The sequence below is a fragment of the Rana temporaria genome, chromosome 10, assembly GCF_905171775.1.
Source record: "Rana temporaria chromosome 10, aRanTem1.1, whole genome shotgun sequence".
In the NCBI taxonomy this organism is placed as follows: Eukaryota; Metazoa; Chordata; class Amphibia; order Anura; family Ranidae; genus Rana; species Rana temporaria.
In genome coordinates, this window is record NC_053498.1 from 53079902 (window position 1) to 53096561 (window position 16660).

At 45.2% G+C, this 16660-nt stretch overlaps 1 protein-coding gene across 1 annotated transcript in view; it reads right to left on the reverse strand.

Moving 5' to 3' along the window:
* Positions 1-16660, reverse strand: part of PRPF31 (pre-mRNA processing factor 31) — a 140107-nt gene that overhangs the window by 52127 nt on the left and 71320 nt on the right. The window contains exons 6-11 of the mRNA XM_040327618.1: positions 15924-16030; positions 15670-15839; positions 12439-12596; positions 6791-6880; positions 6006-6133; positions 5851-5923 (exon numbers count right to left, since the gene is read on the reverse strand). Coding sequence (XP_040183552.1) covers positions 5851-5923; positions 6006-6133; positions 6791-6880; positions 12439-12596; positions 15670-15839; positions 15924-16030 — 726 coding nt within the window. The remainder of the gene's footprint in view (positions 1-5850; positions 5924-6005; positions 6134-6790; positions 6881-12438; positions 12597-15669; positions 15840-15923; positions 16031-16660) is intronic.

Genomic DNA, 16660 nt, shown 5'->3' on the forward strand with positions numbered 1-16660 from the left:
TCCTTCTTATGTCCAACTGGTAGAACTTTGTAAACGTGTGGACCGAAGACCAGGTTGCCGCCTTGCAAACTTGAGCCATAGAGATCTGGTGGTGTGCTGCCCAGGAGGCGCCCATGGCCCTAGTAGAATGAGCCTTTAATGATAACGGAGGAGGCAACCCCTTCAAGCCGTAGGCCTGAGTGATTAACTGTTTAATCCACCTCGATATGGTGGATTTTGCAGCTGCCTGCCCCTTTTTGGGCCCATCCGGTAAAATGAACAACACATCTGTTTTCCGGATCTTCTCTGTAGCTTTAAGATAGGCCTTCATGGCCCTGACAATATCCAAGGTATGCAGCAACCCTTCCTTTTTGGAAGTAGGTTTAGGAAAGAAGGATGGTAATACCAAATCCTGGTTTAGATGAAAACTGGATATAACCTTTGGTAGGAAGGAAGGATGAGGGCGGAGAACGACCTTGTCCTTATGTAAAATAAGATATGGTTCCTTACAGGATAAGGCTGCCAGTTCCGATACTCTTCTGGCGGAAACCATGGCAACCAAAAATACTAACTTCCTTGTCAGTAAAACCAAAGGAATTTCAGCCAACGGCTCAAAAGGTTGTTTCTGTAAACTTGACAGAACAAGATTTAAATCCCACGGACAAAGTGGGGATTTAACTGGAGGATTAATACGCAAGACCCCTTGAATGAAGGTCTTAACTAGCGAGTGGGTGGCCAGCGGCCGCTGAAACCACACTGACAAAGCTGAAATCTGTCCCTTGATTGTGCTTAAAGCCAGTCCTTTATCCACTCCTAGCTGGAGAAAACTTAATACTCTATCGATGGTAAATTTGCGAGAAAGCCATCGCTTGGACTCACACCAGCCTACATAGGCCTTCCAGACCCTGTAATAAATCACCCTAGAGACCGGTTTCCTGGCTCTGATTAGGGTAGAGATTACTTTGAGACAGACCTCTACCCCTGAGAATCAGGGATTCAGCTTCCAGGCCGTCAAATTTAGATGCCGTAAGGCAGGGTGGAGGATCGGACCTTGCGATAGCAGGTCTGGCCGTAGAGGAAGAGTCCAAGGGTCTCCCACTACCATCTTCAGGATTAGTGAATACCATGCCCTTCTGGGCCATGCTGGAGCTACCAGGATAACTGGTATGTGCTCCACCCTGATCCTGCGCAGCAGGCGGGGTAGTAACTGGAGCGGGGGAAATGCATAAAGAAGTTTGAACTGATGCCAAGGGCAAACTAACGCATCGGTTCCGCAGGCCCTGGGATCCCTTGTGCGGGACATGAACCTGTCTAGCTTCTTGTTCAGTCTCGATGCCATGATATCCACGTCCGGCACTCCCCATTTCTGGCAGAGTGTCTGAAAGACCTGTGGATGCAGAGACCACTCCCCCGGCAACAGAGTCTGGCGACTTAAGAAGTCCGCCTGTAGGTTGTCCACTCCGGAATGAATATAGCCGATATGCAGGGCACATGGGCTTCTGCCCACAAGAAAATCAAGCTCACTTCTTTCTGAGCGGCTTGACTCTTGGTTCCCCCTTGGTGATTTATATATGCCACCGCCGTGGCATTGTCCGATTGTATTCTCACCGGGAACCCCTGTAGTTTGGACGTCCAAGCCCTGAGGGCTAGTCGAGCAGCTCTGAGCTCCAAGATATTGATGGGCAACTGCTTCTCTGCCGCTGCCCAAGTGCCCTGGCGAGTGCAACCATCCAAAATTGCTCCCCAGCCCATCAGGCTGGCGTCTGTGGTTACTATCTTCCAGGTCACAGGACTGAAAGTCTTTCCCTTCAGGAGATTCTGAGGGTTTAACCACCAAGATAGACTTTGCCGCACTCTTGGTGAGAGTGGCAAAGGAATTTCTAAGGCCTGAGGCCTCTTGCTCCATGCTGACAGGATGGCTGCCTGCAGGATGCGAGTGTGGCTCTGAGCGTACGGAACCGCCTCGAATGTGGCCACCATCTTGCCTAGTAGTCGCATACATAGGCGAACAGTTGGCCTTTTCTTTCTTTAGAACTATTTGTATTAGCTCCTTGATGGCCTTGACCTTTAATAGGGGTAGGAACACCTTTTGTTGTTCTGTATCCAATCTCATGCCAAGATATTCCAGCTGCCTTGTGGGCAGGAATGCTGACTTGTCTCGATTTAGGACCCAGCCGAACCTCTCGAGGTACTGAACCGTGAGGGCCACTGCTCGTTCCAGGCCAGGAGACGAGTGGTCTACGACCAAGAGGTCGTCCAGGTAAGCCAGAACCGTGACCCCTTGGGTCCTTAGATTGGCTAGGATTGGGGCTAGGACCTTCGTGAATACCCGGGGGGCCGTAGCCAACCCGAAGGGGAGCGCCACAAATTGGAAATGACGCTGAGCCACCGCGAAGCGTAGAAATACTTGATGTGGCTGAAAAATTGGCACATGAAGGTAAGCATCCTTTATGTCTATGGACGCCATGAAGTCGTCCTTCTGGAGCACGGCGCCAGCTGACCGAACCTTTAGGTACGCATTTACTCCCTTTAAGTCCAAGATTGGCCTGACATCGCCGTTGGGCTTTGGGATGATAAACAGGTTGGAGTAGAACCCCAATCCCTGTTCCCGGACTGGTACTTCTACTATCACCTTCTGGCATAGCAGATGATTCAATGCCGCCATCAATGCGGCTCTTTTCACAGGGTCGCCTGGTACTCTTGACTCCTGGTAATGAGGAGGAGGGAATTTTAGAAATTCTAGTTTGTAGCCTGTGGTCACGGAAGACCGTACCCAGCAGTCGGGAATGCTGGCCTCCCAAACCTCTGCAAAGAGACGCAGCCTTCCCCCCACCATCGTGGGTGGGGGCGCCCCTTCATAAAGCCGACTTGGGGGCTGGCTTCGCAGGCTTGCGGTACCACTGTTTCTTGCCCCCCGTGGCTTGGCCCTGCGGCTTATTGTTAAATCCTGATCTTGCAGGAGGCCGTCGATACTGTTTGGTATTAGAGGGCCCCTGCCCCGGGAAGGGCTGGCGCTTAAATGCGGGCCCTCGGGCCTTCTTCTTGACTGGCAAGAGAGTGCTTTTGCCGCTCGATATAGTCTGAATATATCTATCCAGATCTTCTCCGAAGAGACGTCCTCCATGGAAGGGAAACCCTACCAGGAGTTTTTTGCACGGGGGCTCAGCCTCCCAATTCTTCAACCATAAGAGCCTTCTCATATGGATTAGAAATAAGGATAAACGTGACGCCTGCTGGATGGAGTCTTTGATAGCATCCACCGTAAAGCGTATAGCCCTGGGTATATCCGAAAATTCCTCTGCCTGTTGGGCAGGGATCAGTTTAAGCATTTGCTTAGTCTTATCTGATAATGCTTGGGCAACTCCAATAGCAGCCACAGCGGGCTGAACTATCGCCCCTGCTGAAGTAAAGGAGGCCTTAAGTAATGTTTCCAAGCGTTTATCAACCGGATCCTTAAACACCTGTAAGTTTTCTACAGGGCAAGTTAAAGATCTGTTCACACAGGAGATGGCTGCGTCCACCGCCGGGGGCGCCCACCTTTTGGAGAATTTCTCCTCCATAGGATATAAAACAGAGAATTTTTTAGGTGGTAAAAAGACTCTATCTGGCTTGATCCAATCCTGAAATATGACATCCTCGAGTAGAGGATGGACCGGAAAAACTGCGTTGCTTTGAGGCGCTCTTAATGAGCCTAAAGCTGAAACCGCCGATACTTGAGGTTCTGGTATGGGTAACTTAAATGCCTCATGGACCATGTCCGTTAAAGCTTGAACCCACAAACTTTCCCCTTGGGAGGTTGAACTAGACTCCTCAGTATCCGGATCCTTGATCTCTGAACCACCCTGGTCCAAAACGTCAGGATTATCCAATTCCCCTAGGGAAAGGATCTCTGAGTCTGAGGGTTCCTGCTCGGGTGACGGAGACCTAGTCCGCTTTCTACCCGATATAGCCTTAGCTATTCTTTTTGCCATTCTTTTCTCTAGTTCTCCTAAAGAAACAGCAAGCACCCTCTCAGTGACAAAGCCGGGGCTGGACTGAACTGGACCAGCCCCAGCACCAGATCCCCCAGGTCCCATCAGGGCGTGCCCTGATATGTCCTGTGGGGAGAGCAGCGGCATAGCCGTGTCTGAGCCCTCGGATTTTGCGGGGGAATCCCCACCCTTTGTACCCTCTGACCCAGAAGCCATGGTACAATACCAAGGTACACCTGCTATCACCCAGCCACAGACGTAGCTAAGGGGATCTGCCGGTTTGGGAACGATAGAGACTAACGCCCAAACTGAGAAGGGAGATCAGAAGTACTTTCCCTTTTTCTTCTTTTTTTTTTATATCTTATATCTTATCTCTCCTAATAAGTATTGCCAATAGCCATCTGCTGAAAAAAAAGGAAAAGGAAACCTATCTGTAGGTTTGACAGTCTATTCTTTAGAAAAAGACTGTAATCTTTCCTTCCGCCACTGGGTGTCCTCAGCGAGCTCCGCTCTGCGTCCTCCTCCTCTGTAACTCAGGAAGACACTGAGCTTTTGGCAGCTACTGGAAGGGCCTCCCCTTCCTATATGTAAATCGCCGCCCACAGGGATGCGCCCCCACCCCAGCCAATGGCGCGAAAAAACGTTCATATCTCGGGCACGGGCGGGGGCCATCGCACATGGAGGAGGACGGAGCGGCGCAGCACCCAGGCAGTAAGCCCTCAGGTAGGTCACAGACCTCCTCTTAGCATGGGAAACACGGCTCCTGTATTTCACAGAGATCCCACACCTAGCGCAGCAGACCCAGCTAAACAACACTTACCAGGGAGGACACCTATCACTGGGGAAAAAGATTTGAATCATCCTGTCTGACCATAGACATAGTGATTCCTTGCCAATGCAGAGCATACCCAGGCATGACCCCCTGTGCACCTCCCTCCAGGGAATCTGCTAAGAACCAAGTTCCGCAGGCTCCCCAATACTTACCTGCTCCATGCCGCAGGACTTTTGCACAGCAAGAGGTCCAATCTTCCCCCATCTCCGTGGGTGGCGTCTAGACCTTCAGGCCCTGGGTTCCTATAAAGGAGCCACTGTCCTGGGCCCATATAGCACCCTGGCAAACAGGAGCTTTAGATGCCCAAGGTTCTAAGTCCTGGGCCCAGGGTCCAGCTCTCTAAAAAGAGAAGCGTTATGGGCAAACCCCATGGCTTTGGGGTCTGGATACTGTCCACTTTAGCACTGAGGCCGTTGGACAGATCCGGTTAGCCTGCCTTGATCCCAAGGATGTGGAGGCAAAGCTAAACCATGACCAACACCTAAGACACTGGCGAAAAAACTGAGGTACTCCTCCTATGGGAGGGGGTTATATAGGGAGGGGCACTTCCTGTTGTCCATCACCTGAAGGTACTCCATATAACCCACATAGTAATGAATATGCCGCTCTGTGTCCCGTGATGTACGAGAAAGAAAACAAACCTGCCCTAACTTAAAGGCCAAGTTTGCCTTCCGGAACATGTTACACCCATATTTAGGGTGTAACATGTTCATCATGCACCCCCTTCTCCCCCCCCCCCCCTTCTTGTGACAGCGCTTCCTGTGAATGAACAGACAAGCACAGTCAGCCTTTGCGATTGATTACTTGTAGTTCTCAATGAACTGGTGAGTGCTCTTGTAGTTCATTGATCTTCCTGCTTTCAAGTAACTGCCTGCACACGATACAAGAAAGCAGGGGAACTGACAGGATCACCAGGTATTTCACACAAAGGAAGAAATAAAAGAGAACAGAATACTTTTTAACACAATGGTAAAACATATACATAAGGAATATGAAGTGTTTGGGGGTAACATTCTTTACTAATTGTATGCAAGATTGCAATTTCTAATTACTAGTGGGAGAACATACCTCTCCAAAGCTCATCCGGTTAGCTTGTTTGCGAATTTCTGTGAGACCCAGTCGCTCTTTCATCTTACGATATCTTCGAGAAAAAGGCAGGTATTATTTGCATGCCTATTACCCTCAAAGTTTATGCTTAAGCACAAAGAGAACATCATCCTTACCTGCGGCCTCCACGTTTCTTCCTTTGTCCATCAAGTGGTGCTGGCAGGGGTTTCACTTGCTTAACAGGGGGAGGTTCTTGCCACTTGTCGAACTTTCTTTCAATCTCCTCTTTTAAGTCATAACCCACCTAGAATGAAGAAAAAGCACAATCTCTAGGCACTCAAGAGCTAGCTAGTACCATAAATTGTAGACAAACTTCAGGTCTACCTCAGCTCCTGTACACTCCTTAAATGCCAGAGCATTTTTTACAATTTATATATGGGTGTATTGCCTTGGTAATAGGATTTTATTTTTTAAGTACATTGCAGTGTAGAGTTAATGCTTAGCCGTTAATCTTCACCTTTCAGGGTGGACACTGGCAAATAGCAAAGCTTGACACAGCAAGCTCTCACTGCCAGCAGTGCTTCAGGTAGGTCAGCAAAACATTACTGTAGTGAACCAAATCTTGGCAAAGGTGTGTGCAGAAGACCAGGTGACAGCCCTACAGACCAGGGAAACCAAGGCCAAATGCTGAAAATCCGATGAGGCACTGACACTTCTGGTGAAGTGGGCCTTTACAGATACGTAGCAATTATGTTTTCAGAGGCCACCTGTCCCTTCTAGGAACCTTCAAGCAAGACGATCAGTCACATGGTAATTGTTACTGATTATTAGTACAGACGAAACACAGTCTATGACCCTTAGATTTCTGTGCTGAAAGTGCACTCACTGCGCAATAGGTTAAGAAAGGACTTACGATATATTCCCTTGAAAAGTATAAGCTACACAAACATTAAAACCTGACCTTTCCCTCTGAACTTTCATGGAAACTGTCTACACGAGCAGCCAATGTGCATTTGGCTGCTACTAATCGAGCTGCTTTCCGATGCAAGTCCTGAAAAAAAAAAAAAAAAAAAATATATAGATTAGAGATATATGTATAGGTAGAGACAGATAGATGGAGATATATGTAGAGAGATAGATAGAGATGTATATGTAGACACAGATGGAGAGATATATGTAGAGAGATAGAAATGTACAGTGCCTTGCGAAAGTATTCGGCCCCCATGAACTTTGCAACCTTATGCCACATTTCAGGCTTCAAACATAAAGATATAAAACTAATATTTTTTTGAAGAATCAACATGTGGGACACAATCATGAAGTGGAACGAAATTTATTGGATATTTCAAACTTTAACAAATAAAAAACTGAAAAATTGGGCGTGCAAAATTATTCAGCCCCTTTACTTTCAGTGCAGCAAACTCTCTCCAGAAGTTCAGTGAGGATCTCTGAATGATCCAAGGTTGACAATGTCTAATGATGATAAATAGAATTCACCCTGTGTTTAATAAAGTCTCTGTATAAATGCACCTGCACTTTGATAGTCTCAGAGGTCCGTTTAAAGCGCAGAGAGCATCACGAAGAACAAAGAACACACCAGGCAGGTCCGAGATACTGTTGTGGAGAAGTTTAAAGCCGGATTTGGATACAAAAAGATTTCCCAAGCTTTAAACATCCCAAGGAGCACTGTGCAAGCGATAATAGTGAAATGGAAGGAGTATCAGACCACTGCAAATCTACGAAGACCTGGCCGTCCCTCTAAACTTTCAGCTCATACAAGAATACTGATCAGAGATGCAGCCAAGAGGCCCATGAACACTCTGGATGAACTGCAGAGATCTACAGCTGAGGTGGGAGACTCTGTCCATAGGACAACAATCAGTCGTATACTGCACAAATCTGGCCTTTATGGAAGTGTGGCAAGAAGAAAGCCATTTCTTAAAGATATCCATAAAAAGTGTTGTTTAAAGTTTGCCACAAGCCACCTGGGAGACACACCAAACATGTGGAAGAAGGTGCTCTGGTCAGATGAAACCAAAATCAAACTTTTTGGCAACAATGCAAAACGTTATGTTTGGCGTAAAAGCAACACAGCTCCTCACCCTGAACGCACCATTCCCACTGTCAAACATGGTGGTGGCAGCATCATGGTTTGGGCCTGCTTTTCTTCAGCAGGGACAGGGAAGATGGTTAAAATTGATGGGAAGATGGATGGAGCCAAATACAGGACTTCTGGAAGAAAACCTGATGGAGTCTACAAAAGACCTGAGACTGGGACGGAGATTTGTCTTCCAACAAGACAGTGATCCAAAACATAAAGCAAAATCTACAATGGAATGGTTCACAAATAAACATATCCAGGTGTTAGAATGGCCAAGTCAAATTCCAGACCTGAATCCAATCGAGAATCTGTGGAAAGAACTGAAAACTGTTGCTCAAACGCTATCCATCCAACCTCACTGAGCTTGAGCGGTTTTGCAAGGAGGAATGGGCAAAAATGTCAGTCTCTCGATGTGCAAAACTGATAGAGACATACCCCAAGCGACTTACAGCTGTAATCGCAGCAAAAGGTGTTATTAACTTAAGGGGGACTGAATAATTTTGCACGCCCAATTTTTCAGTTTTTTATTTGTTAAAAAAGTTTGAAATATCCAATAAATTTCGTTCCACTTCATGATTGTGTCCCACTTGTTGATTCTTCAAAAAAAATTACAGTTTGAAGCCTGAAATGTGGCAAAAGGTCGCAAAGTTCAAGGGGGCCGAGAACTTTCGCAAGGCACTGTATATGTAGACACAGATGGAGATATAGATTTAGATATAAATAACTCTCTCTCTCTATATTTATATATATATATATATATATATATATATATATATATATATATATATATATATATATATATATATTTATTTATTTATATTATAAAAAAAAAGTGAAACTCATATTTTATATAGATGAGTTACACACAGTGATATATTTCAAGTATTTTTCTTTTACTTATTACAGCTAGTGAAACCCCAATATTCAGTTTCTCAGAAAATTAGATAGAAGACCAATTTAAAATAATTAGGATTTTTGGTACTCACCGTAAAATCATTTTCTCCGACGTCCATGGACGGACACAGCTCCTTAAATCAAATTAAAACAGAAGCCCTGGATAACAAGGGCGCAGCATTCAATGAAGCATCACAGACATATACAAGGCCCTGGACCAGCTGGTCCGCTAGCCTAATAACTTTGGGAGAGAGGAGTCAGTGCTCCTCCACTGTCTGGTGCAAAATGCTGACTCAGTAAATGACTGAGACCCCAGAGTAGTGGCCACAATAGGCCGCAAGGCAGACCCCAGCATGGCAAACATGGAACGGGTCAGTACTTCTGATCTTCCATCAGTCAGATCCATACATGCGGGGGCTCCCGCAACAGGGAGAGTGGTCACCTATACATGACAACCGGAGGGTCCACAACCAGAGAAGAAGCCCACCTCTTAAAAGGGCTCTCCTCAAAGGGGCACTGAACCGCCAGGCGGTGAGGGACTACAAAAGCCCTCTGGTTATTTTCTCATTCTGCATCATAGAAATTATCAAAGAAGGGCACAGAAGGAAAAAACCTACACAGAGCGGTCTGATTTGTGTGAACCAAGAAAGACAGAGCCCTCAGCGGAAGCCCAGCGGCACTATCCAGCTTAAGGGAGTCCCTTACAGCAGTGAGAAGCGCACCCACAAGTGCCTTATCAAGCGCCAACCCAGGTACCTGGTCCATGGCTCCATGACAGAGCATTCCCCAGGGGATAATGGGGGGGGAGGGGGCACTCTTAACCCCCGCCCATCCGCAGTCCACCCCCACCCTGGCACAAAAAAGTCTCCAGGACTAACAGTAAAACGTCTGTGGGAATCCCAGGTGTCAACACCTGCTGCCACCACAAGCATGTTGGGGGAAGGAGCCCAGATACTGACTAAAAACGGAAGCTCCTAGGGCCTTATTCAGGGTATCCCACCCACTTGCTGCGCTGACCAGGGGTACCCAGGGGACTCACCACAGGAGGAGACTGCCTAGCGCTGCTGCCCGCCCTCAGTACACAGCGTGCGGAGAGGAAAAAAACGTGAGGCATCTGAAGAGACCTGTGTGCGCCGTAGGATTCAGCACTAGGGGCCAGGACTACTCAAAGATGGCCGAGCGTTCAATACGCGGCCACAGGAAAATGGTCGACCGCAATGTAAGCTGCGCCATAGCGCGGCTACGACAACATGGCCGCCAATGGGAGTTTTCAATGCAATTGAAAAGCACCCAAAAAATGCCACATTTAAACAGGGAAAGCCTTCTAGGGCTTTAAAAGTGAAAAAACCCTCACAGGGAAAGTACCCCCAGTACAAAAAAACCGCAGGCCAGACACCAGTCCCCTCAGGAAAACGCCCCCCCCCCCCCCCGATAGCGGCAATGTTAGCAATGCAGCAGAGGAAAAAGACGCAGGGAAGGGAGGAGAAGAGGACCCCCGAACCCCAGCCGTACCAACCCACCTAAGCGGGAGGGACTGTACTTACCCGTCCAAGCAAGGACTCGCTGACGCATTCCTGACAGACCTACAACGGCAATGGAGGTAGCTGTTGGCCCGGTCCACTGTGAGTGAGACAACACCACAGCCCAGTCATATGTGGACCTCGGAACGGAAGGCTCAACGGCCACCCCAGGAGTCATGGGGTATGTCGTGGCAGACCCAGCCTCTTTTGCAAGGTGTGCTCACGCTCGCTGATCGGACCGAGTAGACTACAAGGATCTATATTATCCAAAATGTCTCTCAGCCGACAATTGAAAGAAGATTCTTCAAAAATGTAAATAAAAGGTCTCCTCAGGGCGCTGGGCCCAAAGGGAGCCATACGTCTTTCTCTTTTGCTAGGCAGAACAAAACTGAGGCTGCATACTGCAGGTAGGAGGGTTATGTCTGGAGGGACCACCCCCTGGGCGGGGCTGTTCAACTCTGTTAATGTAACACAGGGATCCTCAAACTATGGCCATCCAGCTGTTGCGGAACTACACAAACCATGAGGCATTGTAAAACTCTGACATTCACAGACATGACTAGGCATGATGGGAATTGTAGTTCCTGAACAACTGGAAGGCCATAGTTTGAAGACCCATGATGTAACATGTATTTAATTATCCAACATGTTTCTAACTAGTCCTCTCCTGTAAACATGGAACATAACCCACTTGTCAAGATTTAAGGAGCCGTGTCCGTCCATGGACGATAAGAGAAATAATGTTTAATACATAAAGGTTGGCTTACTGAAAAGTCAGTCCATGTACAGTAATAGTATGCACTCAATACTTGGTAGGGGCTCGTTTTTCATGAATTGCTGCATCAATGTGGCGTGGCATGGAGGCAATCATCCTGTGGCACTGCTGAGGTGTAATGAAAGCCTAGGTTTCTTTGATAGTGGCTTTCAGCTCATCTGCATTGTTGGGTCTGGGGTCTCATCTTCCGCTTGACAATACCCCATAGATTCTCTATGGGGCTTAGGACAGGCGAGTTTGCTGGCCAATCAAGCACAGCGATACCCCATGATCATTAAACCAGGTATTGGCACTTTTGGCAGTGTGGGCAGGTGCCAAAGTCCTAGTGGAAAATGAAATCAACATCTCCATAAAGCCGTTTAGCAGAGGGAAGCATGAAGTGCTCTAGAATTTTCTGATAGAGGGGTGCACTGACTTTAGACTTGATAAAACACAGAAGACCAACACCAGCAGATGACATGGCTCCCCAAATCATCACTGAATGTTGAAACTTCACACTGGACCTCACAACTTGGATTCTGTGCCTCTCCACTCTTCCTACAGACTCCACAGTCTAATAATTTGGGGAGCCATGTCATCTGCTTGTGTTGGTTCACTGTTTTATAAAGTCCAAAGTCAGCGCAGCCCTCTACCAGGAAATTCTAGAGCACTTCATGCTTCCCTCTGCTGACCAGCTTTATGGAGATGCAGATTTCATTTTCCATCAGGATTTAGAGCCTGCCCACACTGCCAAAAGTACCCAATATCTGGTTTAATGATCATGGTATCACTGTGCTTGATTGGAGAGCAAACTGCCACCATTAAATAAGCCTGGGCTTCCATAACACCTCAGCAGTGCCACATGCTGATTGCCTCCATGCCACGCCACATTGATGCAGTAATTCATGCAAAAAGGAGTCCGGCCAAGTATTCAGTTCATACTATACATGGGCATACTTTTCAGTAAGCCAACATTTATGTATTAAAAATGTATTTATTGGTCTTATGTAATGTTCAAATTTTTCTGAGATACAGTACTAAATTTTGTGTTTTTCCTTGCCGTAAGCCATAATAAAAATTAAAAAGAAAACAATTCTTGAAAATATATATATATATATATATATATATATATATATATATATATATATATATATATATATATATATATATATATATATATATATATATATATATATATATATATCACTCTGTATGCAATGCATCTATATAAAATACAAGTTTTTTTTGACGATATTCTAATTTAATGAGAGAAAATTATATATTTATATTAAACAAGACAGAGGTTTGCTAGGTATTAAGCGCACAGTAGCTGTACTTACTGATGGTAAAGACTGAACAATTTCACTGTGATAGATGTAACCGGTATGAGGTAAAACAGAGGTGCTGGAGAAACCGGATAATGTTTTCCTCTGAGCTCCCAGGAGCATGACATTGCATGCAGGCATCTTTGAGAGATTTGTAAGACCACCAGCTATACCTAAAAAAAATAAATAAAAAAAAATAAAGTAGCCAATGTTTTCTTTTTACTGAACAGCAGGGGAACACATTGCAAAATCTATTTATAGCATAGAAATAATAGAAGAAAATGTGCAGCCAGCCGGGTCTAGTGGTCCATCTGCAGGCTTCACAAGATGACCAAAGGTGTTCAACTGCAATATTTGTTTTAAAATAACGTTTTTCATAATAATAAAGTATACAGAAAAGGGGTGTGCTCAATTAAAAAGAAATTGCATAGGTATTCGTCTAGCAAAATGGTTCTGTGTGAATGGCGCAAAAATCAAAACTTTCAAATGTTATTCATTCATAAAAATAGACGGGTTCAGAAAACTATTGCATTAGGGCAACTAGACCGAGATAAAGCTCATAGGAAAAAATAAATAAAAAATGAATTAGAATTTACTGTACTCCCAATATATGGAATTTACAGGCGAGGACACAGACCAAGTATTCATAGAAACCTGGGCAAAGGGCTCATAGGACACACCCTTGCCTTCCATATAAATAATTAGCAATCTCTTTGGTGTTCTGGGGAGTAGGGCATAAAGATGGAAGAACTAGAACTTTTTACAAAAGTCTTTATTGGAGTGATCTACCTACAGTGTGCGTTTGTGGGGTGTAGGGGACAGAGAACACTGCTTTGGGGCCACAGGAAATTGTTAATGGGGGCGGGGGAGGGGGCAGAGGACACTGGATGTGATGTGAAGGGGGACAGAGGACACTGCAAGGGGGGGACCCTATTAGGGACCCCATCTTACCTGGGGCAGGAACCCCCATCACCCCTGTGGACAGGGATCCCATCACCCCTGTGGACAGGGATCCCATCACCCCTGTGGACAGGGATCCCATCACCCCTGTGGACAGGGATCCCATCACCCCTGTGGACAGGGATCCCATCACCCCTGTGGACAGGGATCCCATCACCCCTGTGGACAGGGATCCCATCACCCCTGTGGACAGGGATCCCATCACCCCTGTGGACAGGGATCCCATCACCCCTGTGGACAGGGATCCCATCACCTCTGGGGATAATGACCCTTGTGGTAATGTATCCATTTCTCTGCAATTGCATACTTCGTTTTATTTCAGGGTCTCAACCAGAAAAATCCATAAGAGGCCATTAAATGAGATACTTTGTCATTCCTCCAAGTAGAAGCCATGCACCACTTTAGGTGCAAATGAAACACTTGGACACAAAACCACTCTGTCCTTCTGCAATGCCAAAAAGGGGCCATCTACAGGAGAGGACAGCAACCTCTGAAACCTGTCAGGCGGAGGTACTTGCCAAAAAAAAAACAAAAAAAAAAAAACACACCTCACTTTACGGGCAAGAGCTGTCTTAGAAATTTCCCAGATTGGTTCAAAAGGGTGACTTTTGGAGGACCTAGTGTGTGACGAGGTAGAGTATGCGAGCAGAGCAACCCCTTGAACAAAGGGCTTTCACCAAGTGGTGAGAGAAAAGGTGTCTAGAGAAAAGGGTCCAAGATTGACTCCTAACCTTTCAGGGAACTAATAGTCAAGTTTTTATCCACCCCTGACTGAAGGTTGGCAAACAACTGACCCATAGGAGAATGGAAGCGGAGAAATTTTGTCTGCTCACACAAATAGAAATACTTCTTCCTGGTATGATTTTTACCTTTTGAGAATCACCGATTCTGAGAGGTCACTTTTTCTTTAGTACATGGGCCTCAGGAGCCATGCAGTTAAAGCCAGTGACCGTAAATTAGGGTGGTAAATGGAAGCCTTTGACAGAAGGTCTGGATGATTTGGAAGAGGGCATGCAGTTCCACCAACATAAGAATGGTAAATAATCAAGCCTTTCTTGGCCAATTTGGGGTCACCAGAATCATAGATGAGATCTGCGTGACTTCTTGTGCTTCATCACTGAAGGTTTACATAGAAGCCATCCCTGATACTGATCAATGCCAAGTGTAATGGTTGTGTGCACAGGGGCACACAAATAGGTGTGTAGGTGTGTGTGTGTGTGTGTGTGTGTGTGTGTGTGTGTGTGTGTGTGTGTGTGTGTGTGTAACAGCCATTTTGTTCATGTCTCAGCTCATATCAGCCATGTGGTCATGTGAAGGGCATAAGCACAGTGACCTTTTCCTCTCTCCCCCTCCCTGTCAGTTTAAAAAATCCACAACCCTGATCTGCATGGCAGACATCTCTTATCGATCTGCCAATACACATCTCAGGGGCCATAAAACTGTAAAGCTTGCCTGCTTGTGGGTTAAAAGGGATTGTAAACTTTGGGGGGGGGGGGGGGGAGCAGCAGCACACTGGTATCCCAGTGAATGGCTGTGCAGCAGGGGCAATGTCAGTCTGATCATTAGGAGAGAGTACACAGTGTTCTCAGCACAGTTTGAGAACTGACCACGGTGTACTCTCCTGCTTACTGTTGTCAGTTTTTAATAGGAAAGCAAGGAGACCAGCAGGAATACCAGGGATTTCACATAAAGAAGCAATACAAAACTTTGAATGAACAACGATCTGTCATTTCCCCTATTAAGTCCTATCACCCTTCAGTTAGAACATGCAGCAGGAACACAATTAACCCCTTGATTGCCCCCTAGTATCAACCCCTTCCCTGCCAGACATCTTTACAGTAATCCATGCATTTTAATAGAACAAATCGCTGTAAAATGGTCAATGGTCCCAAAAATTTGTCAAAAGTGTCCACAATATCACAGTCCTGATAAAAAAACAAAAAAAACCCACACCGATATAAAAATCACTGATTGCCGCAATTACTACTGAAAAAAAAGCCATAATTCTATCCCCTACTTTTGCGCAAACCATTCAATATTCCAAAAAAAAAAAATACCAAAAATATGTAGAATACATATCGGCCTAAACAGAGGAAAAAATTGGTATTTAAAAAAAAAAAAGAAAAAAAGTGGGATATTATAGAAAAAAGTAAAATAAACTGAGATTTCATAATTGTGCGATCTTTGAGTGGTAAATATAAAACATAGTACTCAAAGACATTTAAATATCCCCATGAACTTTAGCAGCATTCAACAACAGACGTCCAATTTGGGCCTGTAACTTACCCATAATTTTGGCAGCAGTAGAGGCTCCAACGATAACAGATAGATTGGGAGCAATGAAGGACATACGAGACTCTACATACTCATAAATTCTATGTTTAGACTGGTTCAGCTCTAGTGCCATGTTGCATGCCTCTTCTATATGCTCCAATTCTTCTTCTGTCAGTTGCTGGCTATATGACACAGATTCCAAGAAGTTTTAAATAAAAACAAACAGAAAATACAAACAATGTAAAAGTGAAGTCACATTGAATTACCCCTGTGTGGTGGAGGCGGTCACACTAACAACCATTATAGTGGCATTGGTCAATATTTGCTGAAGGTTCTCATTATTCTTGCATTTAGCCAAACAGTTTCCCAGTTCCTGCAATTCAAAACATTTTAAAGACTTAATTACTTGAGTAGAAGCTTCTTATCACATATTACAAAACAAACAAACAATCTTCAGTCATGAATGCCCTATGCATCAAAGCAGAATTAGTTCACTCAAAGCCATTTCATTTTTATTTTTTTAGGCTTTAACACTTTCGCTGCCAAGCCCTGTGCTCCATTTTGTACACTCAGGTGGCCAGACCATTTTCTGCAATTTTTCCATTGCTTCCATAGCTTTCAAAGTTTGTAAAAAGACCCCCCCCCCCCCAACAAAATATTTTCTAAAAGCATATGATCAGTAGAAAAAAAAGAAAAGGAGGCTTTAAGCCTGAGGAAGGGGCATGCATGCTCCGAATGCGAAGCATATGCTACATTAGAATGTGACAAATATTCGCGAACTCTACGTGGATAGCAATACACATATACAAAAAAACACAATTAGATAACCAGTAAAAACAACCAAATCTAAAATCCAATGTGTCAAATATCCTTCAGTTAAAAAAGAAAATATATAAAAAAAAAGTCAGACGTGGTATAAAAAAGAAATCCAATCCAATAGTCAGGTCTTAAAGAAAATATTAACGGTGAGTCCACAGCATTGAAGTAATATTCCTCCAGTATG